A 27,398-nucleotide genomic window follows, 5' to 3' on the forward strand; every position below is an offset into this window, starting at 1 on the left:
GGCAGGAGAATTGCCTGAACCCAGGAGGCGGAGGTTGCGGTGAGCCGAGATCGCGCCATTGCACTCCAGCCTGGGTAACAGGAGCAAAACTCCGTCTCAAAAAAATAAATAAATAAAAATAAATAAATAAATAAATAAATAAATAAATAAAGTAAAAACAAAAGTTTAAAAATTAGCCGGGCATGGTGGTACACACCTGTAGTCCTAGCTACTTGGGAGACTGCATTAAGAATATTCTTTGAGCCCAGGGATGCAGTGATCTATGATTGTGCCACTGCACTCCAGCCTGGGTGATAGAACAAAATCTTGTCTCCAAAAATAATTAAACACTCCAGGTAACCAAATCCCTTGAGCCCTTGAGATTGCCCTCCCACCTGTCATGTGCAAAAGGCCACTTCTGTTCATGTGTCCTATACCTGAGTCCAGGTTTTCAAGAAATGCTCATCTGGTCCTAGGTGTGTGATGGCTGCATCAGGGCAGCTTGGCACCGGACCTCTGGGGTCTTTCCCTGCTAGCCTTTCTTATTTTGTAGACTTCTAGTTCTGTGATTCCGTGCCAAAATAGTGATCCTCTTGACCACCACTGCAGGCCCCCTGCTAAGAGGACAATATTGGAAAGGTATGGGGGATGCATGACAGGGGACCAGAGGATGAACAGTTCTGCCTAGGATTCCCCTCCATTCTCAATCCTTGGGGCAGGAAGTTGGGTTTTCATCTCCTTCACCAGATGCCCCTGTTGCCCCCACCCTAAGAACCGCCTGATACATGGACACAAGACACTCATCCATCTGAGAGATGTTTAATATATCTTAGGTTCAAGGTACAAAACACAAGGCAGGTGCTAACCCCTGGAAAATCACCTGCCACCCAATCAGCCCCTGCTTAGCCAGACGTCCCAGCCCCCAGAGCAATGGAGCAGTGGCCCTGAGACACTGGGTTCCTTTTCTGGGGAATGTTCAGGTGGTGACATGACAGCCCAGAGGCCACTATGTCCCCTTCTCAAAAAACCCAGACCCAAGGATCGGAAAGGTCCAGACTTGGACCTAGAGCAGCAGATCCCAGAATGACCCCAGCTCAGCAGCAGTCTTGAACTGAAGCGTAGCCCAGTCACCCCAGCCTTGGTCTTAGAAAAGGAGGAACCATTACCCCAATACCTGACAGCAAAGGGAAGAGGTTAAAGCAAGAATTGGAAGCAGAGGTTCCCACTGCCCTAAAAAAAATGGACTATGGGTAGCTGACCCAGCAGGGCAGCAAAGCCCAAGGTTAAGGCCTGCCCCACCTCCCACTCCAGTTCCTCTGAGGGCCAGCCCCTCACGGAGCCTCACTGCCAGGGTACCACTGACCCAGTGCTGGGGAGGGAATGGGGACAGGGAAGGCTGGCATTCACTGAGGAATGACGTCCTAGCTTTCGGAGCAGGAGCAGCTGCCTATAGAGTCTCCAGGAAAACCCACTAGGGAAGGGGGACCAGCAACCCACGTCTCTGGGCCTAGCCCCTAGAAGGCCTGGACTGAATCCAGAGCCAGAGTAGAGGCCTTACTGAAATGGAAGGTGGCAGGGATTAGGAGCAGGGAGGTGGCGAGAAAGGCCCCTGTGAGGACCAGCTCAGGTGACCCCTGTGACCAGCCCCAAGGAAGCCCAATTGCTACTTCAGCCCAGACCCCTCTGGCCTCATGTCAGGTTGCAAGGATTCTACCCATCGCCCAGGGAGCATTTCCCACAGGGATTCTACCACCTGCTCCTCCCCAAGACCCTGGGCTACAGCCGGCTGCCTCTGTTGAACTGGATACACCAGTGGGAGTTAGCGGTGCCTGGGCTGAGATGGGTGTGGTCCTTGTGGCCCATAAGAGGCTGCAGCTCCTGCTGCTGGGGGAGGTCAGCACTGCTCTCACTGTGGGAGCGGCCAGCCTTGGCCAGGCTTGGGGGGAAGGCAAAGCTAGGGCGTGGATCAGAAGGCGGATAGAGAGGGGCCTGGGGCTCTTCAGCGCCCCGTGGATGGAGAGGCAGGCAGGTCAGAGTTGGGGCCTGGTTACAGGGAGGAGATGCTAGGCTCTCCAGGGATGACATGCTCTGGTTCCAGCCTGTCTGCATGTCCACAGGCACAATCTTGGTGGTTTCCGAGGACACATACACTGCCAGGTCCCCTTGCCCACTCTTCCAGGGGAGCTCCTTCTCTGCACAGGTTGGGGAGGGGGGAATGATTCGTGGGCTCGGGCACACCTCAAGGCTTCCTGGGGACAAAGAGTGTACATGAACGCATTACCAATACAGTGGAAAACTCAAGTATAAGCACATTTTCATAAATTCATGTGACAGTTTCCATATGCTATCCATTTGTGTGATTATCTGATGAATGTCTTACTGAGGGGAAGTACCATAGCTGGTTTTGCTCTCCACTGTATCCCCAGCACCTAGCACAGGGCCGGGCACACAGTAGTTGCTCAAGAAATACCTATCGAACAAATGAAAATAAGGAAAGTTGGCCAGGCGCAGTGGCTCACACGTGTAATCCAAGCACTTTGGGAGACCAAGGCAGTGGATTACCTGAGCTTAGGAGTTAGAGACCAGCCTGGCCAACATGGTGAGACCCCATCTCTACTAAAAATACAAAAATTAAGTCAGTTGTGGTGGCACACGCCTGTAATCCTAGCTACTCGGGAGGCTGAGGCAGGATAATCACTTGAACCCAGGAGTTGGAGGTTGCACTCCAGCCTGGGTAAAAGAGTGAGACTTTATCTAAAAAATAAATAAATACAATGAAAATAAAAAGATAGCGAAAGCAGGAGGCAGGAAGGAAGGAAGCCCCATCTCCAGTCCCCTCACCCAACTTGCAGCACGGGTCTCTGAAACAGCTTCCTGACAAAGCCCCATTCCATCCAGCCAGTGAGGGAGAAACACCAGCTGCCAAGGAGGGTAAGAAAGACCTGGAGACTGCAGGCCAAAGGTTTTTCTGCTGGGCATCCTGCCTGAGTACCCACCACAGCCCTTTGGTGGAACAGAGCCCAGGAGTGTGAGCTTATGCAAACCTAACAGCAGGCCAGAGCTTTGCCACAAAGGGATGACGCGGCATAGGGGACTTGAGTTAAGAATCCCAGAACTGCAGGGGCAGGGCTGAATTACAGGAAGTCTGAGGTTCTGAAGGAGGAAAGAGAATCCCTCTGGCCACCAACCACCCCAGCTCTTCAAAGTCAAGCACAGCATATATCTGTTCATTGATAAAGTCCTGAGCAGCCCAATAAGCTTACTTGAATACATGTGTGAAATGTATTGATGCTATGATTAAGTAAAACGGTATCTCTTGAAAGACCTAGAATATTAAAATGTGATAACAACAAAAAGTGTAAAACAAACCTTTGCTATTCACCTTTAGAGGCTGCTAGGGAACTAACTCTTTGGTCTGAAAACTGAAAAAGAATCAAGCATTTCCTGTGTGAACTCTTCCGCAAAGTAACCAAATAATTGATGAGGGGGATGTTTGTTTGTTTGTTTTTGTTTCTTTGTTTGAGACAGAGTCTTGCTCTGTCACCCAGGCTGGAGTGCAGTGGTGTGATCTCGGCTCACTGCAACCTCCATCTTCCAGGTTCAAGCTATTCTCCCGCCTCAGCCTCCAGAGTAGGTGGGATACAGGCACCTGCCCACCACCACGCCCGGCTAATTTCTTTAAAAAATATCTTTAGTAGAGATGGGGTTTCACCATGTTGACCAGGCTGGTCTCAAACTCCTGACCTCAGGTAATCTGCCCACCTTGGCCTCCCAAAGTGCTGGGATTACAGGCATGAGCCACTGCCTGTAGATTTACTGGTTTAAAGGAAATTTAAGAGACAGAGCAACATATTAAATGACACTTTGGGGATGCAATCACCAAAATCCAGACAGAGAAGGACTGCAGGACAAATAAGTGGGTTTCTTCAATAAATACGTTTGTGAAGAGAAAAAAAGGAGGTTTGGGGGAAACCTATATATCAGAGTTTATCAAACTTGACACTTGACATTTTGGGACAGCTACTCTTTGCTGTCGGGGGTTATCTTGTGCATTGTAGGATGTTTAGCAGTATCCCTGGCGTCTACCTACTCAATACAAGGGCATCTTCCCTGACAACCAAAAATGTCTCTGGGCAGTGCCAAGTGTCCCCTGGGAAAGCAAAATCACTCCACCACCATCCCCTTTGAGAATCACTGCTATAGGTTAAAAGGGACATTGAACAAACTTACTGTAAAATATATATATATATATATATATGACAATCAGGGAAATTTGAGCAATGATTTGATATTTGATGACAGATTTTAGACATGGTAATGGCATTGTCGTTATATATATATTTTAAAGAATTTTTTTTTTTTTTTTAAGGGACAGAGTCTTGTTCTGTTGCCCAGGCTGGAATGTAGTGGCGAGATCATAGCTCACTGTTGCCTCAGCCTCCTGGGCTCAAATGACTATAGGCAGGAATCAAGAATTCTTGTCTGAGGCTGGGTGCAGTGGCTTGAGCCCAGGAGGTTGAGGAGGTGCTGAGTCATGATCCCACCATTGCACTCCCACCTGGGTGTCAAAGAGAGATCCTAACTCAGAAAAAAAAAAGAAAATTTCTTACCTGGCTGGGTGTGACTCATCGGTTTGGGAGGCTGAAGATCACTTGTGCACAAGAGTTTAATATTAGCCTGGGCAACATAACAAGACCTCATCTCTACTAGAAAAAAAAAAAGATGGCTGAGCATGATGGTCTGTGCCTGAAGTCCCAGCTACTCTGGAGGCTGAGGCAAAAGGATTGCTTGAGCTTGGGTGTTGAAGGCTGCAGTGAGCTATGATCGCACTACTGCACTCCAGCCTGGGCAACAAAGAGAGACCGTCTCAAAAGAAAAAAAAAAATAAAAGAATCTTTATCTTTTAGAGATATGTACTGAAGTATTTATTGATAAAGTGATATGACATTTTAGACTTGTATCAGAAGAACCCAGTGGAGGGAGAGGCATAGGTGAGGTTTAGGTGAAATGAGATTGGCTATGAGTAGGTAATTATTGAAGCTGGATAATGGATAAATGGGAGTTCATTTTATAGTTTTATCATTGTATATTTTGAAATTTCCTTAGCTACATACCAGCTACCAGAAAAAAAAAGAAAGAAAGAAATTTCCTATGATAAAAAATCTGTAAAAACATTTGAGGGTCCCAGCCACCAGTGATAATGACATTATGAGTGAATTAGGTCTCTATACATACATGGAAATGCTTATATACTGTATTTTTATCCACATTAATTCCGTTTTGATGACTTCAGTCTCCTCCTCCAGGTCAGGCTGCCACTTTCACCTGAAGCTCTACTTGAGGGCATGGGTCTCAACAGAGCCCATGGTTTGCTCACTACTTCCTGTTCCTCACTAGACTATAAAGGGAGGCAGCATGGCCTTGAAAAGGTGTGGGTGGCATGGCGAGTCACACCTGTAATCCCAGCATTTTGGGAGACCAAGGTGGGAAGATTGCTTGAGTCCAGGAGTTTGAGGCCAGCCTGGGTAACAAAGCGAAACCTCATTTCTACAAAAATTTTAAAAATCAGCTGGGTGGGCTGGGCGAGGTGGCTTATGCCTATAATCCCAGCACTTTAGGAGGCCAAGGCAGGTGGATCACCTGAGGTCAGGAGTTCAAGACCAGCCTGAATAGGCTGAATGCAGTGGCTGACACCTGTAATCCCAGGACTTTGGGAGGCCAAGGCAGGTAGATCATGAGGTTGGGAGATCAAGACCATCCTGGCCAACATTATGAAACCCTGTTGCTACTAAAAATACAAAAATTAGCTGGCCATGGTGGTGCATTCCTGTAGTCCCAGCTATTAGGGAGGCTGAGGCAAGAAAATTGTTTGAACCCAGGAGGCAGAGGTTGCAGTGAGCTGAGATCCCACCACTGCACTCCAGCCTGCTGACAGAGCAAGACTGCATCTCAAAAACAAAACAAAACAAAACAAAACAAAAAACAGCCTGATTAACACAGTGAAACTCTGTCTCTACTAAAAATAAAAAAAATTATCCAGGCATGGTAGCAGGCACCTGTAATCCCAGCTACTTGGGAGGCTGAGGCAGGAGAATCATTTGAACCCAGGAGGCAGCAGTTGCAATGAGCTGAGATTGCACCACTGCACTCCAGCCTGGGCAAAAAGAGGAAAACTCTGTTTCAAAAAAAAAAAAAAACCCAAAAAACAAAAAACCCTGGGTGCAGTGGCTCACGCCTGTAATCCCAACACTTTGGGAGGCCAAGGTGGGTGGATCACCTGAGGTCAGGAGTTCGAGACCAGCCTGACCAACATGGAGAAACCCTGTCTCTACTAAAAATACAAAATTAGCTGGGCATGGTCGTGGTGCACTCCTGTAATCCCTGCTACTCCAGAGGCTGAATAAGGAGAATCACTTGAACCCAGGAGGCAGAGGTTGCAGTGAACCGAGATAACACTATTGCACTCCAGCCTGGGCAACAAGAGTGAAACTCCATCTTGGAAAAAAAAAAAAAAGAAAAAAAATCAGCTGGGTGTGCTAGTGCACACCTGTAGTCCCTACTACTAGGGAAGCTGAGCTGGGAGGATCACTTGAGTCCTGGAGATCAAGGCTGCAGTGAGCCATGATCATGCCATTGTGCAATTCGTGATCCAGCCTGGGTGACGGAGTGAGATCCTGTCTCAAAAAAAAAAAAAAAAAAAAAAAAAAAAAAAAAAAAAAATTATAGCAATGCAAGAATGGCATCAAAGAAAATAAAAAAAAGAAAAGGCTAAGTGTGGTGACTCACACCTGTAATCCCAGCACTTTGGGAGGCCAAAGCAGATGGATCACCTGGGGTCAGGAGTTCGAGACCAGGTGTGATGGTGCACGTCTGAAATCCCAGCTACTTGGGAGACTGAGGCAGAATTGCTTGAACCCGGGAGGCAGAGGTTGCAGTAAGCCAAGATCACACCACTGTACTCCAGCCTGGGCAACAAGAACAAAACTCTGTCTAAAATAAAATAATATTTAAAAAGGCTCTGGGCTTTGGAGTCAGATGGGTCAGGTTCAAATTCTGGTTCTACTATGTGATGCTTGACAAGTCACGAGTCCCTTAGGCTGTCTGAGCTCAATTTCCCCATCTTGGTTGTTGTGAGGGTTGAGTATCATTTATGTCAGGCATCTGATATGAAGAAGATGCTCTGCAAATGCTGGCTGGTGCATAAACTGGTGAATAGAAAAAGGGAGTTGTCTAGAGTAGAGGCCATGAGTGAAAAGAAAGGAAATCAGCTTGCTCCAGAGGGAAGTGGGACAGGGAGGAAGCCATTACCTGAGACCTTGCCCTCTTGGAGAACCTCACTGGTGGCCCGAGCCACAAAGATGATGCCCTCATCGTCCTCCTTCTCTGTCTCTGAACTGTCGCTCTCCTCCTCCTCCTCCTCAGACTCCACGGTTAATATCACAGCAGCTGGACAGAGACGAGCAAAGTCAGGCGGCCTGGGCTGGCAGCTGCCTCTTGGGACTGCACAGCCCCAAGCCAGCTCCGTCTCCCTAGGCAGTACACACATTGGCAGAGACACCTACTTTCTCCTCTGGCTTTTTCAAGCACTGGCCTAGGAGGTGGTGACTTGGGAGAAAGAGAAGTGACACTGCAGAGCCCAAGGAGGCAACCAGAGGAACCTAAGTCCGCAGAGGAAGCCATGAGGACCACACTTTCCATCTTCCCCATCCTTTTTTTTCCATCCCCAAATCCCATGATCCACTGGAAACATAAGCACTTGGATTGCTGGAAGTCCCATTAACATTCAGATCATACAAAACTGGCTTTGTAGCCAGGTGCAGTAGCTCACGCCTGTAATCCCAACACTTTGGGAGGCTGAGGCGGGTGGATCACCTGAGGTCAGGCATCCAAGACCAGCCAGGCCAACAAGGTGAAACCCTGTTTCTACCAAAAACACAAAAAAAATTAGCCAGGCATGGTGGCATGCGCCTGTAATCCCGCCTACTTGGGAGGCTGAGGTAGGAGAATCATTTGAACCTGGGAGGCAGAGGTTGCAGTGAGCTGAGATAGCACCACTGCACTCCAGCCTGGGCACCGGAGTAAGACTCCATCTCAAAAAAACAAAACAGAACTGGCTTTGCAGACAGTATACTGGGCCCCAGGGCCCATCCATCCTCCAAGGCCCAGACCAAACTCCCCCTTCTCCATGACACCTTTTCCAAGTCCTTGGGGCCTGTAACCCTTAGTTAACAATCAGATGCCTCCTGTCATGCATTGTCTAATAACTGCTTTGAACATTTCCAAGTTGGAAATCAAGTCCCTGGGGGAAGAGCCCCAGTTCATGGTGCTTAAAATGCACCCTAGAGCAGGTCCTCCAGGATTCTGGGTGGTGAGCCCCAGTCCTTTCCCTCCTTCCTCCCATCTTCAATCCCACCCTACTCCCTGCTTGCCTGTGTCCTGAAAGCCCAGGTCTCGAGGTTTCCCATTTGTAGCCTCAGCATTCGCCACACCATCCTTCTAAGGACCAAGAAAGAAAACCTGAGCCTCTGGCCCCTGCTCCCCACCCCAACCCTGTCATTTGGTGGGGTCAACAGGAGGACAAGTTTTCCCAACCCAGCACGGGAGGAAATTTGCATCAGTCCCACTGGTTCTACAACCTTTGGCCAACCAGGCAGGAATTGTAGGGTCTGAGTGAACAATGCCCCAAAAAGAAATCTGGATGCATCAGCCTGGGCTGACTTAGGGGCTCATGGAGTTGCCCCTCAAAGGAATCTCCTTTTCTCCTGCCTTTTTCATTTTTGGTAGGAGCTCCTGCTGCCTCCCAGCAGGTGGCCACTTGGCCAAGAGGCTGCTCCCCCTCTGAAGGTCTCACCTTAACCCTCTGGGGCTCTAAGAACATCTAAAAGGGAACCCAAACTGCTACAGTCATCAAGTGCCTAAGGACTATCCAAATGGGGGTTCCCCTCAGCTGGATCCTAACACTTGGGGGCTCAAAACTGCATGCTATCAGCCTCCAGCTCCAAAGAGGAGTCCCTAAGAGAAGACATGCCTTCCTGCGGCCAGTCTTGCGGGGTCGTGGCTTGCTCTTGGTGAAGCAGATGTTGTGCTTGGTGGATTTAAAGGACTCCAGCCGCCGCTTCATGTTCTGCTGGAAGACCTCCTTGTCCTGCCGCTCCTGCGCATCCTCTGAGATGAAGTGGCGACTGCAGCTGGCTTTGTACTGGCAATGACAGCCCCACCTCGCTATGAGGCCAGATGCCTTGGCCTCCCACAGGAACCCCAGGCCACAGCCCCAACATATTCAACACAGGTCCTGCCAGCCCAGCTTTTCCAGAATTAACAATGGATTGAAAAACAAAACAAAACAAAATACAAGAGGAACCCAGCCAGAGACTCTGTGTACTCAGTTCCCTGGGAGAAGCTTCCCTTTATACCAGAACTTATTCCCCCCAAACCTGGCCTTCTCCATCCCTTGCCATCCTTTCCCAATTCTCTCTGATTTGAAGGTGACCCTCTGTCTTGTTCCGGTACTATTGACAACATGGGGAACATTTTCTTTTTTCTACTTCCATTGATCTGAGCTTTGCTACCTCCACTGATCTGAGCTTTGCCCACATGCCCAGCCTCCCTGCTCCCTTCTGGCTACACAGGATCCTTTCTCCAGCTGGATTCTCCCATCTAGCCATTTCTACAACCACCACCATGATATCCTGTGCTGCACTTTGAACTTTCGTTAACTGTCTCCCCTGACACCCTGGACCTTCTCAGTCCCAATAATTTAGGCTCACCCCTATCATCTGCTCTTTTTTTTTTTTGAGAGAGAGAGTTCTGCTGTTGTCACCCAAGCTGGAGTGCAGTGGCACAACCTCTGCCTCCGGGGTTCAAGCAATTCTCCTGCCTCAGTCTCCCAAGTAGCTGGGATTACAGGCACCTGCCATCACACCCAGCTAATTCTTGTATTTTTAGTAGAGATAGGGTTTCACCATATTGCCAGGCTGGTCTTGAACTCCTGACCTCAGGTGATCTGCCCACCTTGGCCTTCCAAAGTCCTGGGATTATAGGCATGAGCCACTGTACCTGGCTATGCTCTTTTTAACTCTCATAAAGAGCCGGGCGTGGTGGCTCAAGCCTGTAATCCCAGCACTTTGGGAGGCCGAGGCAGGTGGATCACGAGGTCGAGAGATCGAGACCATCCTGGTCAACATGGTGAAACCCCGTCTCTACTAAAAATACAAAAAACTAGCTGGGCGTGGTGGCGCATGCCTGTAATCCCCGCTACTTAGGAGGCTGAGACAGGAGAATTGCCTGAGCCCAGGAGGCGGAGGTTGTGGTGAGCCGAGATCGCGCCATTGCACTCCAGCCTGGGTAACAAGAGCGAAACTCCGTCTCAAAAAAAAAAAAAAAAAAAAAAAAAAACTCTCATAAAGACCAGGCCCACTACACACTCACCTAGACTGCCTCTACCTCTACCCTCCCTGCGTAGCTCCTTTTCATCATCTAGTGGTAATCCCCTGAAATACTGCCCAGCACCTGCCAGATAATCTTATTTTGCTTCACATCCCAAGTCTGGTCCCTTTATCTCATATTTTCTGCTTCCCTGAACCAGTTCTAAGAGCCCTCTTCAAGTCTTCCATCTGCCCTCCTCCTCTACCTATGCACCAGGAGGCACCCTCTCTCCTGGTATGAAGGAGTCCATCTCCTTCACAAGGCTCATTGCTGCCCAGCCCTGGCCTCCACATGGTTCAGTTTCCCCCTTTCTGCCTCCAGAAGTTCCTGCTGCCTCCTATTTCTCCACTCTCCTGTATCTTCACCCCTTCCCTCACCATTTGGCTCCCTCCTCTCAGTTTTCAAGCTCCTGCCCTTGCCTCATTAAAGAAAGTCTCCCTATGAACACTGTTGTCTCCCTTTCGCTGCCACAGTTTTATAATTTGATTCTGACACTTTCTCTCCTACTCACCACTTCCTTAAATACCAGAAATGCAACCCCGGGGTCCACAGCTCCACAGTGCTGCCTTCTCGCTGGTCACCAGTGTGGTGGGCTCTGCCTCTGCACAGCATCTAGCCCTCTTTCTGCCCCAGGCCTGAGACACCACCTGCCACTGCTTCTCCAAGGGTTCCTTGTCTTTGGCTCTCCTTCCTTTTCTCCCATGTGCATTCCTCAGTGTTATCTTTAGCCCTCCTCTCTCCCCAGTAAACACTCTCCCCAGAGAACTTACTCATTCTGTCCGCCCCAGCTATCCCAGTGATATAGACCTGTGGTTCTTGAATATCAGTCATCAGACCAGCTGCATTTGAATAACCTGGGCAACTTAGTAAGAACACAGATTCAGTCAGGCTTAGTGGTTCACACCTGTAATCCCAACACTTTGGGAGGCAGAGGCAGACAGATCACCTGAGGTCAGGAGTTCAAGACCAGCCTGACCAACATAGAGAAACTGTCTCTACTAAAAAAACAAAATTAGCTGGGCGTAGCGGTGCATGCCTGTAATCTCAGCTACTCAGGAGGCTGAGGCAGAAGAATCTCTTGAACCTGGGAGACGGAGGATGCAGTGAGCAGAAATTGCGCCATTGCACTCCAGCCTGGGCAACAAGAGGGAAACTCCATCTCAAAAAAAAAAAAAAAAAAAAAAAAAAAGAACACAGATTCTTAGTTCCACTCCAAACTGCAGAATCAGAATCTTCAGGTTAAGCCAGGAAGTTCCCAATGGGATTCTGTGGTAGCCAAGTAACAAAACCTGATATGGATTGCTTCCAAATCTCTCTCCAGCCCTTATCTATTAAACTATAATCTTATCTTTCTTTTTTTTTTTTTTTTTTTTTTTTTTTTTTTTTTTTTTGAGACGGAGTTTCGCTCTTGTTACCCAGGCTGGAGTGCAATGGTGCGATCTCGGCTCACCGCAACCTCCGCCTCCTGGGCTCAGGCAATTCTCCTGCCTCAGCCTCCTAAGTAGCTGGGATTACAGGCACACGCCACCATGCCCAGCTAATTTTTTGCACCTTTAGTAGAGACGGGGTTTCACCATGTTGACCAGGATGGTCTCGATCTCTCGACTTCGTGATCCACCCGCCTCGGCCTCCCAAAGTGCTGGGATTACAGGCTTGAGCCACCGCGCCCGGCCTAATCTTATCTTTCTAACTGCATACTAGATATCTCTGTCTCCCTCTAATGATATTTCTATGGAGAACATGATAAATTGTGGATTGTGTTATTATACTAAGTGGATTCAGAACTGGTTACGTTACCATACCCCAAAAATGCTTGATCCATGTCAGACTGGAGGAAAGTCTTTAGTAGCATGCCACAGGGCTCTGCCCTCAGCTCTATCCTGTTCAACATGTTTATGTTGATTTGGATGAATACAAAGTTAACAGGCTTAACAAATTTTCAGATGATATAAATCTAAGAAGAAGACATTTGGTGGCAGACATGGGAACCAAACAATAGGATGATGGACTAAAGCAAATAAGATGACATTTAACAGGATATACACAAACTATTCCAGATTTTTAAAAAACAGACTGAACTGATTGGACTGAACCCACTGACCAATCTTAGACATACACCACACACACACACACACCCCCTCCAAATCATTATGTATTTCCTGATGTGTCACCACAGAAAATATATAGCATAGCTATTGAATGTCCCTGAATCTGATCAGGCCTCTAGATTTAACAACCAGGAAATACAGGGAATGGAGGAACATGTTAAACAACACCACTGGGATACAGTCAGCAAAATCTAGAAAGTGTGCAATTCTCCAAGACAAAGTATCCAGTTTCTTCAATAAATGAATAGTAAGGGAGATAAAGAGGGGAGAAAGAACTATTATAGTTTTTTTTTTTAATGAAGAGACATATTTCCCAAATGCTGAATGTGGACTTAATTTGGATCCTGATTTGAGCATCCAGCTGGAAAAAAAGATATTTATTGAATACTGACTGGATGTAAGAGTTCTTGCCAGGGCCGGGCACGGTGGCTCAAGCCTGTAATCCCAGCACTTTGGGAGGCCGAGGCGGGTGGATCACAAGGTCGAGAGATCGAGACCATCCTGGTCAACATGGTGAAACCCCGTCTCTACTAAAAATACAAAAAATTAGCTGGGCATGGTGGCGCTTGCCTGTAATTCCAGCTACTCAGGAGGCTGAGGCAGGAGAATTGCTTGAACCCAGGAGGCGGAGGTTGTGGTGAGCCGAGATCGTGCCATTGCACTCCAGCCTGGGTAACAAGAGCAAAACTCCGTCTCAAAAAAAAAAAAAAAAAAAAAGAGTTCTTGCCACTTAGAGAGACATACTGAAATATTTTGAGATGATGTGATATGATGTTTGGAGTTTTTTTTAAGATAAAGTGTGGGCGGGATGTGGTAGGGCTATAGAATGTAATAGAATTAATCATGCACTGATTTTTCAGAGCTGGTTGATAGATAAATATGAGTTATTTTATTCTCTCTACTGGAATTTTGAATAAGAAAAAGGTTTTTTAAAAACTCCACAGGTTGGGATGAGACAGGTTCTGACAGCCATTAACTGAGGAGACCTGGGAGTTTAGCAGATTCTAAGGACAATGTGGGGTCCTAGGGTGGTAAGTCAAGGCTGGAGGGATCTTGGGCTGTGGGAAGAGAAATAGCAAGTTCTAGAACTAGAATGGTAAGAGAGATTCTAGGCCCTTCCCTGGCCAGCCACAGCTAGAGTAGCAACTTCCATTCTGGGCCCTGTTTTTTAAGTCCAGAGAAGACACACCAGGAGGCAAGAGATGTTGGCCTGAAGGCAAGAGAGCCTGTGTAAAATGGAACTGTCTTGAAACCTTGGAAGATTTATTCTGCAGAGCTGCAGAGTCAAATCAGGACCAGTGGGTGCAAGTTAAAGGAGGCCAATTCTGTTTCCACAGTAGGAAGAGCTTTGACTGTTAAAACTGCCAGAACTGGTGATGTCTGGCTTCCCATTTTAGAAAGGTGCAAGGTAATGGCTTGCTGCCCTCTTGTGGGGTTGCAACAGATTCTCTCCTGGATGGGCTTGGCCTTTCCAGCCGAAAAGCTTCATGATCTGCATTGGACTAACTTCCATTATTTAAAACAGATGCCCACCTTCCACAGGCTAAGCTGATCTAGGAGACTTCCTCAGTGCTCCTGCTTCTGTCTGTGACCCCATCATTCTCCAGTGACCCTCAAGGCCCCCAGTACTCTGTCTCCTCTCCCCATCAAAGCCAATCACACCACCTGGCCCTAATCCATGACATTTCACTCCAGCTTCCCAACTGGCTTTCCAAGCTTCTCAATTCACCCCCTCCAATTTGATCTGCATTCTGCTACCAGAGAAGGTATTCTTTTTTTTTTTTTTTTTTTTTTTGAGACAGAGTTTCGCTCTTGTTAACCCAGGCTGGAGTGCAATGGCACGATCTCGGCTCACCGCAACCTCCGCCTCCTGGGTTCAGGCAATTCTCCTGCCTCAGCCTCCTGAGTAGCTGGGATTACAGGCACACGCCACCATGCCCAGCTAATTTTTTGTATTTTTAGTAGAGACGGGGTTTCACCATGTTGACCAGGCTGGTCTCAATCTCTTGACCTCGTGATCCACCCGCCTCGGCCTCCCAAAGTGCTGGGATTACAGGCTTGAGCCACCGCGCCCGGCCGAGAAGGTATTCTTAAATGTGCTTGTATTAGGCTAACCCTTTCTCCAAAAAATAAAAATAAAGGAGAGGTTTTTTGTTACTGATGAAACCCACACCCTTTTTTTTTTTTTTTTGACTTGGAGTCTCACTCTGTCACCCAGGCTGGAGTACAGTGGTGTGACCTCAGCTCACTGCAACCTCTGCCTCCTGGATTCAAGCAATTCTCCTCCCAAGTAGCTGGGATTACAGGCACGTGCCACCGTACCCAGCTAATTTTTTATGGTGTTTCACTTTCACTACGTTGGCCAGGCTGATCTCAACCTCCTGACCTCAAGTGATTCCCCCCTCCTTGGCCTCCCAAAGTGCTGAGATTACAGGCGTGAGCCACTGCACCCAGCTGAAACCCACACTCTTTAGCTGGGCATCTGCAGCTCTCTAACAAGCTGGTGCCAACTGCCTCTTAAGCTCTCCCTAGACCACCTCCACCCCCTCAAAATTCTGATGCCTGCCTGCTCTCACCCTACGGCGTGGCTTGTAGAGGCCTCCGCAGAGCAGATGATGCATCACAGCATCCTCGCGATCCCGGCCGCTGCGTACCGTGTCAATCACCTGAAGATCCAGACACGCTCCACTGCCACTCTCCCTCCTGCAGGAGACAGGGGACACATGTGCTGGGGAGGAGGCAGGAGGCATAGGCCAGAAGAAGTGCAGATACAAAGGTGCTGACAAATCTCCCCCAGAAGGGATTCAGAGAGAGGGCCCAATGGAGATGAGTATGAGGAAGGGGAAAGGGCTCAAGGACTCACAGCAGGTTGGTGACAGAAGTTTCTGCCACGGAATTGCGGCTGGGCATAGAGGGCAGAGTGAGACCTGTGGAAGACAAGATGTGGCCTCCCTGGAGGCGTCAAGACCAAGGTTAGCCAGCAATCAGATGGAAGGTGGCCCAGGAGTCAGGGGCAATAAAGGAAATAATAATAACGAACACTTAGTTTACTCTTTTGACATGCCAGGTACTGTGCTAGGCACTTTACATATTGAATCCACAAATTCTGTGGCATAGGTACTCTTATGCCTACTTTCTATTTTTATTTTTTTATTTATTTAGAGATGGAGTCTCGCACTGCAGCCCAGGCTGTAGTGCAGTGGCAAGATCTCGGCTGACTGCAATCTCCGCCTCCTGGGTTCAAGCAATTCTCCTGCCTCAGCCTCCCAAATAGCTGGGACTACAGGTGTGCACCACCATGCCCAGCTAATTTTTTTGTATTTTCAGTAGAGATGGGGTTTCACCATGTTGGCCCAGTTGGTCTTGATCTCCTGATCTCATGATCTGCCCGCCTCAGCCTCCCAAAGTGCTGGGATTACAGGTGTAAGCCACCACGCCTGGCCTATTTATTTATTTTTTATATCTGAGAGTCTCACTCTGTCGCCCAGGCTGGAGTGCAGTGGCATGATCTCAGCTCACTGCAACCTCTGCTTTCCAGATTTAAGCGATTCTCCTGCCTCAGCCTCCAGAGTAGCTGGGATTACAGGTGTACATCACCACGCCTGGCTAGTTTTTGTATTTTCAGTAGAGACAGGGTTTCACCATATTGGTCAGGCTGGTCTCAAACTCCTGACCTCAAGTGATCTACCCACCTTGGGCTCCCAAAGTGCTGGAATCACAGGAATGAGCCATCATGCCCAGCCTCTTATGCCTGCTTTCTTACAGCTAAGGAAACAGGCTCAGAGAGTGTGACGTACCCAAGGTCACAAATTTGGAAGTGATAACAGTTGAACCACATCTGCTAACTCCAGAATCCAGCTGTTTCCCACCTCTCTGGACTGCCTGCCAGACTCTGAATGTCAGCACCAGGCCCAGCTGCTTCCTGCAGCTAGCTGCCACTTAACCAGACCATGGAACCAGCTAGGAATTCCTAGCTCCCTTCAGGCCTGGCTGCTTGCCACCCCTTTCTGTCCTGCTCTGCTGCCCACCTGCCCACCCACCACCAGCCCACCTGGTAGCTGCTAACCCACCTGGTCCACAAAGCTGATGGCATCCCGGATGTTAAGTCTGTAGTACACATCCCAGATCTGGTCCCGGATGCGGTAGGCTGACCGTCGCATCAGCAGCTGACTCAGGTATTTCTTGTCAAACTGCTCCCACCTACAGAGGATGCCAGGCCCGGCCCTGAGTCCCATTCCCAAGGCCTGGCCATGAGGCCCTTCCTCAGTTGGGGCAAGGACACCATCAGTACTGGCTTGGCTTTTTAGATGTGGGCCTCAGCGAGGGAGAATCTCAAGGCTAGTCCCTGCCCTCATGGAATTTATAGTGTCATGGGAAAGGCTAACCGTAATTGAAATTATTCCAAATCACTATAAAATTGCAACCATGACAAGAACTACAAAGGATAATTGGAGAATATGACACAGATATGTCCTAGTCAGGGAGGCCAGGGAAGGCCTCCCTAAGGAATTGAAACCTACAGTGAGTTGTGAAGGATGAATTGAGGTTGAGTAAGTGAGAGGGAGGTGAGGGAGTGTTCTAGTAGAGAGAGGGTCCCAGTGGCCAGGCTGGGGAAGCATCGTGGGTCCTCAGGCTCTAAGGTAGGGTCCATGGAATTAGCAGGCAGACAGTGAAAGACAGAGCAGAGCATGATGAGGCTAGAGTGGCAGTTGCCAGACCATGCAGGGCCAAGCAGGCCACACTGGGGAACCTTGTCTTAACCTGATAGCCCTGGGATGCCACTGAAGGGCTTCAGGCAGAGGTCACACAGCCTGAACCTGGCTCTGTCCCTTCTCAGAAGTGTGGCACATCCCCCATGCTTCCCTGGCTGGTGGAGCTGCTGCTGCTGAAGGAGCCTCGGGGCAGCTCCCTCACCTGTCCCTCCAGTAGTGGTAGCCATGGTGCCCCACAACGTCCTCCACTGCAGCCAGAATGTGGTCAAAAGTCTAGAAGTGGGGGTGGGTAGGGGGACTGGATCAGGACTTTGCCCAAAATAGGAGATGGTCGAGAGGGACAGGTGAGGGCTGGGGTTCTGGTACCCACATGCTCATGCAGCTCCTGGTTCAGGGTAGGTTTGTGATGCTCACTCCTCTTCACCTTCAGCCATTTGACCAGTGGCTTGATGGTCAAGCCCTATGGACAGGCAGGAGGTGAGTCCTGCCCTATTCTTATTCAGTTCCCTGCTTCCTTTCTCTCCCGCTAATGAGGCCTCAGCTTTGGTACCCCCACCCCACTGCACTCAAGATCTGGGAAGTCAAGGCCCTCCATCTCTCAGCGGGAAGAGGAGCCCCTGTCCCATAGGCTCCAAGATTCCCCAAGGGCCTGACCGACCCTCTCCCTACCCAGCCTTGTGGGCACTCCCACCTGCACGATGACTGTGAAGAAGACCACCACAATAGTGGTGGCTACAAAGTAGTCCTTGGCAGGGACCTTGGTCCTATCCAGTAGGATGACGAGAGCAAAGGCCACAGCCCCCCGCAGGCCCCCATAAGACATCACCACTTGGTCAATCTTGTCCAGAGGGACTAGCCGGAACTGATTCAGCACCCAGGTCTGCAGGACTACGCCTGCAGCGGGAGGGAGGCCAGTGGGAGCAAAGTGTTGGGAGTGGAGGACATAGGAGTGGATATCACCAAGTATCTGGGCTGAGGTCTAACAGGGGCTGGGACAGGTGAGCAACAAGAGGAGGCTTAGGAATTGACAAGGATGTGGACTCAGATGGGGAGATGAACTGCAGGCAGGGGCGGGACAGGAAGAAGAGTGGGGAAGCAGAGGGTGTCAGCAATACCGAGGGCTCGGAAGAACAGGATGAAGATGAGGGTGCCCAGCACCAGCCCAGAATCCCAGGCCCACTTAGAAGAGTCCACAGCTGAGATGCCAAGCAGCATGAAGATGACAGTCTCAGCACAGCTGGCTAGAGTCTTCATGGTATATTTGACAGTCGTGCGTGACTTATGGGAGATGTTGGCCTCCACGTACTTCTTACAGCCCAGGCCACACATGGTCACCCTGGGAGAGGATAGAGAGACAGGGAAAGTGGGGAAGGGTTCCAGGGGGGCTCAGCTTCTGTGGTTTGAGCATACTGCAGGAGGGGGCATTGCCCATCACAGGATGTCAGACTCTCAGAGCTGAAGCCCGGGGAGGCCTGAAGACTGAATGGTAGTGCTGGGCTTCAAGTCCAGATCTCCAGGCTTCTTACTCCATATCTCCTGGAGGGGAAGGTGGGAGGAACATGCTCTGACTAGCAGGTTCTCTGATGCAGCTTCTGAAGTGCTATGGCCTCAGAGCTGGTGGCCCCAGGCCTTAAAGTTTACTTCCAGCCCATCCTACATCCAGAGGGTTTTAGGGTGCTGAGGACAGTTCTGGAGGCAGCTCCTGGAATATTACCTGAGGTTTACTATCTTCCCAGGAGAGTTTGAGGCTCCCACTACCACAAAGGGTCAGGGAAACCTAAGGACTCCTGAAGTTCCTGCCTATGTCCCTATGAGGGACAATCATCTCCAGTGCCCCCTCCCAGCTTGCCTGCAAGGTTCCGAGAACTCACGCAAGAATGGCGGAGAGCGAGGCCATTTCAGCAGTGAGGTAGGCTGCATAGGCGAGGAGGAAGACCAGCAGCGGCTCGATGATGCGGACCCGCTTGGTGAAGCGTGTGGTCAGGGCCAGGAGGAAGGCAAAGACTAAGCCCACGGCTGCCCCGCCCAGACTGACCACAAACAGGGAGGCTGGGGGAGGAGTGGGTTGTCAGCATGACCCCTGGCCTGGGCCCTACCCTGGCAGGGAGTGAGGGATGATGCCCACCACACTCCCAGGGCCTCAAAATCCCAGAGCCAGGATCCCTGGCAAGCCCCTCCCAGACCCCTTTCTCTATAGAGGAGGGGAGGAGATGAGGTAACCCGAATAGCCTCCTCTGTGCTGATGTGGGGTGGGAGGGCCTCAGCAACCCAGGGGAGGCAGACTTCCAATGCCAACTGGGAGCAGGGAAATACTGACCGACTCCCTTCAGGTAGTCAGTGGCCTGCACGTTGGCAGAACCCATCTCCACAAAGGAGTTGCAGACCTTGTACAGCACCTGAGTGAGAAGAGGAGAGTCAGCAGCAAGGCAGGAAGGCAGCAACTGGGACTGCTGGGAGACAGTGAAAGCAGACAGCATATATCTGCCCCAGGGAACCCATGGGAAGGGTCCGAGTCTATGCAGACGCCCAGTTGGTCAGAACATGCAGCCTGGGGTCAGGGAATGGCAGCCAGCTGAGCATGCTCACCACGGTGACTGCATCGTTGAGCAGGGACTCGCCAAAGACGATGATGAAGAGAGTCTCATTGACGTGCACCTCCTCAAAGACAGCTAGCACTGCCACGGGGTCCACCGCCGAGATGAGGCTCCCAAACAGCAGGAAGTCCAGTAAGCCAGCCTGCACCCTAGGGGCTATTGATGGACAGGTGTAGGACAGTCCAGTCACTGAGGACAACCCAGTGTCCTGCAGCATGCCCTTTAACAAGCCCAGGCTCCACCCCCTCTGATACAATGAGGAAGCCCAACGAGGACTTGGGATGGCAAAGACAGCATTGGCCTGCAGATCAGGAGAGTTCAGACAAGCTACCTATGCCTAAGACCTGGCTTTGCCAATTACCAACTGTGTGATGCTGGTTCTGTCACTGTCATATGACCTACCTTAGCCATGCCTCCTCATCTGCCTGCCTCACAAGATTGTTTCAAAACTCAACCCAGCCATTTAGAATAAAGCAAAAGGCCAGGTGCACCCCAGCACTTTGGGAGGCCAAGGCAGGCTGGATCACCTGAGGTCAGGAGTTCGAGATGAGCATGGCCAACATAGTGAAACCCTATCTCTACTAAAAATACAAAAAGTAGCTGGGTGCGGTGGTGTGTGCATGTAATCCCAGCTACTTGGGAGGCTAAGGCAGGAGAATTGCTTGAACCAGGGAGGTAGAGGTTGCAGTGAGCTGAGGTCGTGCCACTGCACTCCAGCCTGAGTGATAGAGTGAGACTCAGTCTCAAAAAAGATAAATAAATAAAATAGAATTAGCAAAAAAACACTGTAGCAGCAGTACTAATAACTACTAGCAAATGGAAATTGGCTGCTAACTGGATTTTTGTTAGGGAGAATAATGAAGGAGTGCTTTCTCCCATACCTGTGGTTCCCAGCCAAAGGGATGTAACACAGTTCTCAGCAGGGGTGGAGGACTGAATAAAGTAAAAAAAGCACCTCAGGTGGGACTAGAACATGTCATATAAATTCTATGAGCCCCAGTTTCCCCATGTCTAAACTGAGACTGATAACAATATCTACCTCAGAAAGTTCCTTATTTAGCCAATGCCTAACACAGTAAACACCCAAAAGATATTATTATCTATTAGGATTACTACTGTTATTATGACCTGATGTACTCCCTTCCCTTCCAGCCCTAAATAGTGCACTACCTCAATAGGGAAACCAGGTGAGAGTCCTAGATAGCAATTGTAAACATCTTCTTGTAATACTTTGGAAAAAGTATGAATCATCAGCCTTCAGGGTTGAATGAATTTCTTGGATTAGGAAATAAAGAATGAGGTAACAAGAGAGGGCAACCTAAAGGCAAAGAGCCTCAGTAAAACAAAACTGAGGTCGGGCAGAGTGGCTCATGCCTCTAATCCTACCTAGTACTTTGAGAGGCTGAGGTGGGCAGATCACCTGAGGTCAGGAGTTCAAGACCAGCCTGGCCAACATGGTGATACCCCATCTCTACTGAAAATACAAAAATTAGTGAGACATGTGGGCACATGCTGGTAATCCCAGCTACTTGGGAGGCTAAGACAGGAGAATCGCTTGTCCAGGAGGTGGAGGTTGCAGTAAGCAGAGATCATGACATTCCACTCCAGCCTGAGCAAGAGTGAGACTCAATCTCAAAAAAACAAACAACAATAAAACCTTCTTCTTCTGCTAACCTTGGACCTAAAAGCAAACAAAAAAAGGGGTTCTATTTCCTCATACATTAAATGTGACAAACTATACCTCAAAAGTGTTGCTATGAAGAGTCAATGAGATAAGTAAGAAGAGAAAACCCAGTGTAGTGCCAGCATTTGATGCATTTATAATAGGTATTTATTTTTTAAATAATGAATTTCTTATAGACAATATGCAGTTAAGAAAAAAATAATAATAAAAACAGAAAACCACCCTGACCTGGCCTGGGCAGAGCCAGGACAGTAGGCCCTTGCAGAAATGGTGCACAGCTGTGCCTCAGGGGAGCAGGGCTGGCAAGTGGCAGTGTGGTAACAGAGGGCAGGAGGCAACGGAGTGGTAACACAGGCTTCCCAGCCTTGGCAGCCTACACACAGCTGGGAGCCAGGCTCTTGCTCAGCTGTTATGCTGCAGAAGCCCAGACTGGCAGAGACTTAGATGAGGCCTGAAGCCCATTGGGAATACTGCCTTGCACTCCAGTGGGAGGGACCTAGGACAGAGCTTTCAGAGCAAGGCTCACACCAGCATGGACCTCCAGAGCTGGGAGACAGGGGAGGGGCGCAATGGGTCTGGCAAAGCCTAGGTCTTATAGTCACTCACCCACAAGTCCAGCCTGCTGCAAGCCCCAGAGGGCAGCACCTGTTGTGAAGGCATTCCAGAGTGTGCCTACCACGGCATAGGTAAGGATGGCACCCAAGTTGTCAAAGAACAGCCTGCTAGGCATGAAATAGCCCGAGTCCAACACAATAGGAGGCAGCAGGAAGAGGAAGAAGGTACCCGGCTCCAGCTGGTACTCAGCTTTCTTGGCCACAGCCAAAACAATGCCCCCTAGCACCAGGCCCAGCAAAATCAGCAGGCAGCTCTCAGGGACCAGAGATGTTACTTTCCGAGACAGGTGAAACACTGCAATGCAAAAAGAGGGCAGGGTGCATCAGTTTATGGAATATCGTCCCACACCCAGGCGTATATATCCTCCCAGTCCTAGAAGGTTAGTCAAAGTCAGGATTCCTGACTCTGGGTCCAAGGGAGGAGAAATATGCAAGACTTCTAGAATTTCCAGTCTCCAGGGCTACAAACCCTCTGCTGCAGTCAAAGTCATCTGTTTGTTAGTGTTTCTGTCACAACATGGTAACCTAGGTCTTTACTGCTTTTTCCTCTTCTAGAAATGTCCCTTCCTCTCTACTTTCATCCTCAGGGAACCGCACCTTTCTGACTTCCCTTATCCATGGCCACTATTTCAACCTCAGCAAATGCTACCCAGTATCTTTCTATATATAAAATAGCTGTAAAAACCAGGGCCTTTGAAGTCAGACTGCTTGGATTCAAAGCCTAGTTCTGTAACCTTAGGGCAAATAACTTCACCTCTCTGACTCTCAGTTTTCTCATCAGCGAAACGGGAGTAAAAACATAATCATAAGATTATTGGGACCATTAAAAAAGATAATCTACAGGCTGGGCATGGTGGCTCATGCCTGTAATCCCAACACTTTGGGAGGCCAAGGTGGGCAGATCACCTGAGGTCAGGAGTTCCAGATCAGCCTGGTCAACATGGCAAAACCCTGTCCCTATTGAAAATACAAAAAATTAGCCGGGTGTGGTGGCGGGTGCCTGTAGTCCCAGCTACTCGGGAGGCTGAGGCAGGAGAATCACTTAAATTTGGGAGGTGGAGGTTGCAGTGAGCCAAGATCATGCCACTGCACTCCAGCCTGGGCAACAGAGTGAGACTCTGTCTTAAGAAAAAAAAAAAAAAAAAAAAGGCCAGGTGGCGTGGTGGCTCACACCTGTAATACCAGCACTTTGGGAGGCCAAGGCGGGCAGATCATGAGGTCAAGAGATAGAGACCATCCTGGCCAACATGGTGAAACCCCCTCTCTACTAAAAATACAAAAATTAGCTGGGAGTGGTGGTGCACACCTGTAGTCCCAGCTACTTGGGAGACTGAGGTAGGAGAATCACTTGAACCCAGGAGGCAGAGGTTGCAGTGAGCCAAGATCATGCCACTGTACTCCAGCCTGGTGACAGAGCAAGACTCTGTCTCAAAAAAAAAAAAAAAAAAAAAGACAATCTACTGAAAAGCACTTAGCACACTACTTTACAGTAAGCACTCAATAAATTTACCTATTTATAAGTCCTCACTCCTTAACTAGACCAGAATGTATATTATACCTCCTAGGAGCCTTGTAGACTCCTAGCCCAATATGCTTTCCATTATATGGACTTACTCAGGACTGTGTAAAACTGGGTTTAGCAGTCAGGAGATCTCCAGGTCTTCTTCCAGGCCTTAGAACATTCTGTGTGTTCTCAGGCAAATTATTTAACTTACTTGAATTTCATTTTCTTCTTTTGTAATACAGGAAAAATACCCAGCATCAAGGGTGAGGATAAGATGATATAAAGTATACAATATGCCTAGCATAATGTCAGACACATAGTAGGTTCTCACCAAATGTTAATAGGACAGTTCTTTCTCTAGGAGGGGAGAAGAAAGGGTTTCTAGCACGATTGCCACTCATAGTTTTGTCCTCTAAAAGAAACTCTTTGGCTCTCTTTTAAGTTCTCAGACCACAAGTGAACATCTCTCTCTCTCTACATAATCCCTGGTGTGCTGGGGAAGGAGGCCTCTAAATTAACCTGTGTGAGACCCTATGCCAAGTCAGTGCCCTTTGAAAGCTGTACCCAAAGGGCCTAGAACAGTGCCTGGCACATAGTGAGCTCAATGTAAATATTTGTTTAATAAACGGGAAAAAGTCTCCTAGCAATGAAGCTGAGGGAAGGTATTCCTGAATGTTCTGCCTTTCCCCCCACCTTTTAGGATTTTCTTTGACTTGTGAGAAGGAGGCTCTCTTCTCTACTTCCGTAGGAGATATCATCCAAACTAGAAAAAGAATGATGATTTATGGGGAAAACTGCAGTTGTTGCTATAAGCCCTAAGACAGGAACTCTTCTGCAACTCAGACTTCTCAGCAAACCCAATTGTTGGCTCCAAATCTGAGGCTCCTTTCACTCTTACTCTCATTGCTTACCTTACCTCTAAGGTAAGCGTGGTCATAGATCTCTCCATACTTGTCCCTACTTTGGTCTCCCACTCCTCTCCTTCAGGGATCATATTTCATCTGCATCTCTTTATGCATTAATCCCAGCCCTTCGATCCAAGCCCCATCACAGAAGCAGGCTCCCCGGAGTCCCACTTTCCATTATTAATCTCAGGCTGCCACAGCAGAGTGGAGAGTTCTGTTCCTGCCCAGCCCCCTCACCCCCCAGCAATGTCCCTGTGAGAGAAGGGGGGCAAATTCTAGGCTCTGGGTGACTCCTCCATGAAGGCTGTATTGGTGAGATTGGAGTACAGGCTGTGCCAGCATCCACTGGGAGAGAGTAGCAACGCTCAGCTATAATTAGTCACCCCCACAGCAGAGCCTGCACAACAGGGAGAAGGGGGAGGGTCTCTGGTGGGAGGAGGGACCACTGGCTGCTCAGAAGGGAGGAGGAAGGAGCAGAGGCAAGGAAAAGCAGCTCTATTCCGGGAAAAAGAAGTCTAAGCACAGCCTTCAATGCTGTCAGGACTGAAGAGGTCGGACGTATGAAAGCTTCTAGGGTAGGCAGCACACAGCAAGCCCCCCCATACATGGAAGTTTCTTATACCCTGAAGTGGGAAGAATGTGGACCTGAAGGGGTGGGGGGGTCCCGACACACAGACACAAGAAGGCTGCAGCTTTAAGTGGGGAGCAGAGGAGAAGTGGCGGTGGTGTAGTTTCCCAAGGGAATGGGCACTCGGACGTGGTCTCCAGGGAAGGCTGCTTCTTCAGAACCAGGATGCCTGTGTTCGTGGGAGAACACCCTCCCCTCAATGTCCCCACATGTCCTCACTGCCGACAGAGGTTTCTGGGAGGCCGAGGATAGATGGAGGAGAGACCAGACTGAGGAGGGCCTACTACAAGGGGAAGAGGGGAGCAGAGAGGGCAAAGGAGTCTAAAGATGGAGTTGGGGAGAGCAGGGGACAGCCCTTCTGAAAGGCAAATCCTTAGAGCTCCCACGGGAGAAGACAGGGACCAGGGACCCACAAGAGGCAACGCAGGAACTGGGCGAGAGCCCGGATTTGTGGAATCCAAACCTGAGTCCCGGCACCGTGCAAGAAGCCAGCCCCAATCTGAGGACTGAGGAGGTGGGGGTGTTGGGGGCGGATCCGCCGCGGGCCGTTGGCCTGGCGCACGCACACACGCACTCACCGATTTTGGCCAAGCTGGCCACCAGGATCCACAGGGCTACCAGGTAGGGCGCCTCGACCTCGTGCCACTGCCAGCGGAAGAGCTCCAAGCCTGGGAGAGGCTCCCCCGGGGACTCTGGCTTCCGGGTGGGGTGTTCGGCCGCCCCCGCCAGGGGCAGCGCGAGCAGGGACAGTGCGGCACGCAGCATCCTGTCTTCTGCCCAGCCGCCCTCCCGGCACCGCACGGCCGCCGGCCCCGCGTCGCCGCCGCCACCTACCGGGCGCCCCCGCGTCACAGGCACGTGGGCCCCGCTCCCCCCAATCCCGGCTCCGATGCCCCCAAGCCCGGTCCGGGCTCGGAGACCCTGCCCCGGACGCCCGTAGTCTGGGACCCCGGCCTCCTTCCTCCCTAAATCAGTTCCAGCTCCGGAAATTCCCCAGTGCAGCTCTCCCCCAAGTTCCACAACCTACTCCTCCGAGTCTGCTCCCGCAATACCGCCGCCACCGGATTCAGAGAGGTGCGCGGTCACGACCCCCCGGGGCAGCCCGCAGTGGGAAGGGCGACGGTCCGCCGGGGGACGCGGTCAGGACGGGAGGGGCACGGCTACTCCTCGGCCAGCGCCGCGGGGCGGCTAGCAACCCTCGTCTGGGGCCCAGGCGCGGCCGGGTGCAGACTGCAGGGGACCGTGCTCTGCCGCCCTCGGCGCCGCGCTCCCAAGCCCGGGACCCCCAGCCGGCCCCAACGCGGACCTGAGCTGCGCACGCGCACTGGACGTTCCCCCAAAGCAGTGATGGACAACGCCGCCCCCGACGTCCCCAGAAACCCCAAGGCCCAGACTGGCCCAGCTCATTCCAGGGGAAGAGGAAGACTGTTCTTCATCTCCCAAACTGAGAGGCACCTGGCTCTCCCTTTCAATCACACTACAGGGAACTGTCTCATCTCTTCCACGAAGCTGACAGGAACCTATGGCAAACCCAGCCTACTGATTCCCTTCAAACTAGGCGGGATGCACCCAGCCTTTTCCAAATCTGAGGGGCATTCGGCTCATCTCGCACCAGAGGAGGCCTGTCTCCACTTTTCATTGAAGCTGAGGGGCACCCATCCCACTTTTTCACCAAATCTGAGGAGAACGTGTTCTATCTGCCCCCTCAAACTGACTCATCCCAATCGTTTCCCAGAAAACTGAAGGGCATCCTTCCCTCATCCTCCCACAACTAAAGGGAACTGATCCCACCTCTTCCTTCAAACTGAGTGGAATCTATTCTCACTTCTTGCTCAAAATTGAAGGGACCCCCCCACTCACTGCTTTCCCCAAATGAGGAAACCACAAGCACTCATCCCTCAAATGGAAGGAATGAGGATTATCCTGTCCCTCAACTGAGAGAGACCTGGCCGGCCACTATCTAAAGAAACTTCTCCCCCAACTGTCCTAACACCCCTCAAAGAGAACACAGCTTCACTACCGTCAGACCGAAGAGAGCCTCCCGCCCTCGGTTCCTTCTCGAAGGCGGGGCGCGAGCTCGGCTTTTCCCGCCCTCCTAGCCAGTGAACTAACGGGATTCCTGCTGGGCCCTGTGAGTGGCTAGCGCCAGCCCCGCCTCCGGCAGTGGTTACCTCCACGCGCGCAATCGGGAACTAATCTTGGCTCCACCCCCTTCCTCGGCCCTGCCTACGTCTGGCCCCGCCCC

General features: G+C 50.2%; 1 protein-coding gene across 4 annotated transcripts in view; it reads right to left on the reverse strand.

Moving 5' to 3' along the window:
• Positions 1-764: 764 nt before the first annotated feature.
• The window catches only part of SLC9A5 (solute carrier family 9 member A5), a 35,603-nt gene continuing 8,969 nt past the window's right edge, over positions 765-27,398 (reverse strand). The window contains exons 1-16 of one of the 4 annotated variants that reach the window (XM_003936294.4): positions 25,732-27,357; positions 22,109-22,411; positions 19,811-19,974; positions 19,542-19,620; positions 19,096-19,273; positions 18,340-18,560; positions 17,916-18,118; positions 17,595-17,684; positions 17,427-17,497; positions 16,583-16,712; positions 15,376-15,464; positions 15,089-15,215; positions 9,008-9,178; positions 8,409-8,475; positions 7,288-7,425; positions 766-2,228 (exon numbers count right to left, since the gene is read on the reverse strand). In XM_003936294.4, the coding sequence (XP_003936343.3) occupies positions 1,756-2,228; positions 7,288-7,425; positions 8,409-8,475; positions 9,008-9,178; positions 15,089-15,215; positions 15,376-15,464; positions 16,583-16,712; positions 17,427-17,497; positions 17,595-17,684; positions 17,916-18,118; positions 18,340-18,560; positions 19,096-19,273; positions 19,542-19,620; positions 19,811-19,974; positions 22,109-22,411; positions 25,732-25,918 (2,691 nt within the window). In that variant the 5' untranslated portion in view covers positions 25,919-27,357 and the 3' untranslated portion in view covers positions 766-1,755. Of the gene's footprint in view, positions 2,229-7,287; positions 7,426-8,408; positions 8,476-9,007; positions 9,179-15,088; positions 15,216-15,375; positions 15,465-16,582; positions 16,713-17,426; positions 17,498-17,594; positions 17,685-17,915; positions 18,119-18,339; positions 18,561-19,095; positions 19,274-19,541; positions 19,621-19,810; positions 19,975-22,108; positions 22,412-25,731; positions 27,358-27,398 lie in introns of those variants that run through there. The other 3 variants (XM_074401944.1, XM_039478391.2, XM_074401945.1) reach the window with 3 other exon arrangements.

Source organism: Saimiri boliviensis, chromosome 1 (genome assembly GCF_048565385.1).
Source record: "Saimiri boliviensis isolate mSaiBol1 chromosome 1, mSaiBol1.pri, whole genome shotgun sequence".
Lineage (NCBI taxonomy): Eukaryota > Metazoa > Chordata > Mammalia > Primates > Cebidae > Saimiri > Saimiri boliviensis.